The sequence below is a fragment of the Loa loa genome (assembly GCF_000183805.2).
Source record: "Loa loa unplaced genomic scaffold supercont3.234, whole genome shotgun sequence".
In the NCBI taxonomy this organism is placed as follows: domain Eukaryota; kingdom Metazoa; phylum Nematoda; class Chromadorea; order Rhabditida; family Onchocercidae; genus Loa; species Loa loa.
The window spans coordinates 76,758-78,701 of NW_018108414.1; the positions used below are offsets into that span (position 1 = coordinate 76,758).

A 1,944-nucleotide genomic window follows, 5' to 3' on the forward strand; every position below is an offset into this window, starting at 1 on the left:
TTCATTATAATATTAAAGGTTTGGAAAGATCATGTATAGTTTTTGCGAAAAAAAAAAAATGTTACAAAAGTTCGGATGAAATTTTTTTCCTGAAAGTTAGTACTTTAAAGGAAAAAAGAAATTAATTTATCAAAAGATTACATCGATAAAATCAAAAGAATACACCGTTAATTCCTGTAATACCTTTTTTTATGAAACTTAAATGATTCATTAAGGTAACAGTACAGAAAACAGGTATCCGTTGAATAAAAGGACGATAGGTGGAAGAGGAAAAATGTTCCATTAGTCATATTTTTTCCTTTTTTCTTGGCTGTATTTTTTTCTGTTTCAAGTTTTTCCCTTTTTTTTTTTTCGGTTTCACTTTTTGCATGCACGAATCAGTGAGTTGTTTTTGTAAAATTTTTCAAATTTATCTGAGACGGAATGCATGAAATGTAAAGATTTATGCAAAGATCATCGGTGCAGCATATTATCGAATAGTATCTTAGTATCCAGGTGCTGTTCGTGGTGGTGGGCAATGATCGCATGAACCGGTTGATCCACGTTCTCCCTGAGGTCCAGTTGTTCCATCGCTGCCTGGTTTTCCAGGTGTTCCATCCTTTCCTGCGTCTCCTTCGGGTCCTGATGGTCCATCTTGTCCAGGATTTCCTTTTGATCCAGGCGGTCCTTGCGGTCCAGGTTGACCAGGTGATCCTGGTGGACCTGGTGGACCTGGGGGAAGGGATTTTTCGACTACAGTTCCAGGCAATCCTGGTGGTCCTTTTGGACCTGGTTCACCTGGTGCACCACTTGGCCCTGAATCACCTGGTGGTCCTGGTGGTCCTCTACTGCCACCATCTGAATCTTTTCCAGGAGGACCAGGTTTACCTCGTGGACCCTTCGGTCCTGGATTTCCTGCTGGACCAGCTGGTGTATCCGGACACTCGAAACACCATTCCTGCATTACATTGCATAATAACTTTCTCTCATTTGAATTATATTATTTTGACAAAAATTTTGCAAAAATTCTTACAACTTGTGGTGGCTTAGGTGGCGCCTGAGGTGCATCCTCTCCATCTCTTCCTGGTGGTCCTTGTTCACCATCTTTACCATCACTTCCATCTGGTCCGGGCTCACCGGGTGGTCCGGGTGGTGATACGCCACAACCACAGCAGCCACCACCAGGTGCAGAAGGTGCTCCCGCGACTCCACCAAACCTTGATATGGCACTACCGCTGACCCCAGCGCCACCATGTACGGCCTCACTGTTTGAGAATTCATAACCGGCTTGCCTACGGATCCGTAATTCGCCGTTTACTTTTGACAGTACCTTAAACAAATCATTTTAAGATTTTTCATGGTCTCTTTAAACTTTTTACAGCTGTAAAAGTAGTTCGTTCAACTATTTTCTTTAAAAGAAAGTACAAAAATGTAAGACGAGTTAATTTAAGTAACTTCCTGCAATTTTCAAATTTTTTAAATAATTTTTTCAATTGAATTTTAGCTTACCCTTCGTTTTTCCTACGTGTTATTCTAATAAAAAAGAGTTAAAATATTAAATATTAGTTATAATCGAAATTTAAATCAAATATAATTAAATTGCATTTTATTTAAAAGTTATATTTTAAAAGTAAATGAATTTGGGATCAAAAAAAAAAGGAAGAAAAGAGCAAATGGATGAATATGTCAAATGTTTAAAAAAATATTTCAATGAAATATTATTGCGAAAATGTTTATGAGAAAATAAAAAATAAAGAAATTCAGAAAGAGATTGAAACGAAACAAGAATTAATAAATAATTATTAATATGAATACAATTATGGCAGATAAGATTGCTATTAAAATGGATAAATTTCTTATAAAATTATTATTATTATTATTGTATTACTATTCATTACTGTTATTATCATTATTATTATTATTGTTATTATTATTATTATTATTATTATTATTATTATTATTATT

The 1,944-nt window shown here is 35.2% G+C and overlaps 1 protein-coding gene across 1 annotated transcript in view; it reads right to left on the bottom strand.

Annotated features, from left to right (window-relative positions):
• Positions 1-446: 446 nt before the first annotated feature.
• Positions 447-1,944, bottom strand: part of LOAG_18239 (COL5A1 protein) — a 7,257-nt gene continuing 5,759 nt past the window's right edge. The window contains exons 2-3 of the mRNA XM_020450903.1: positions 1,013-1,309; positions 447-937 (exon numbers count right to left, since the gene is read on the bottom strand). Coding sequence (XP_020305372.1) covers positions 485-937; positions 1,013-1,309 — 750 coding nt within the window. The 3' untranslated portion in view covers positions 447-484. The remainder of the gene's footprint in view (positions 938-1,012; positions 1,310-1,944) is intronic.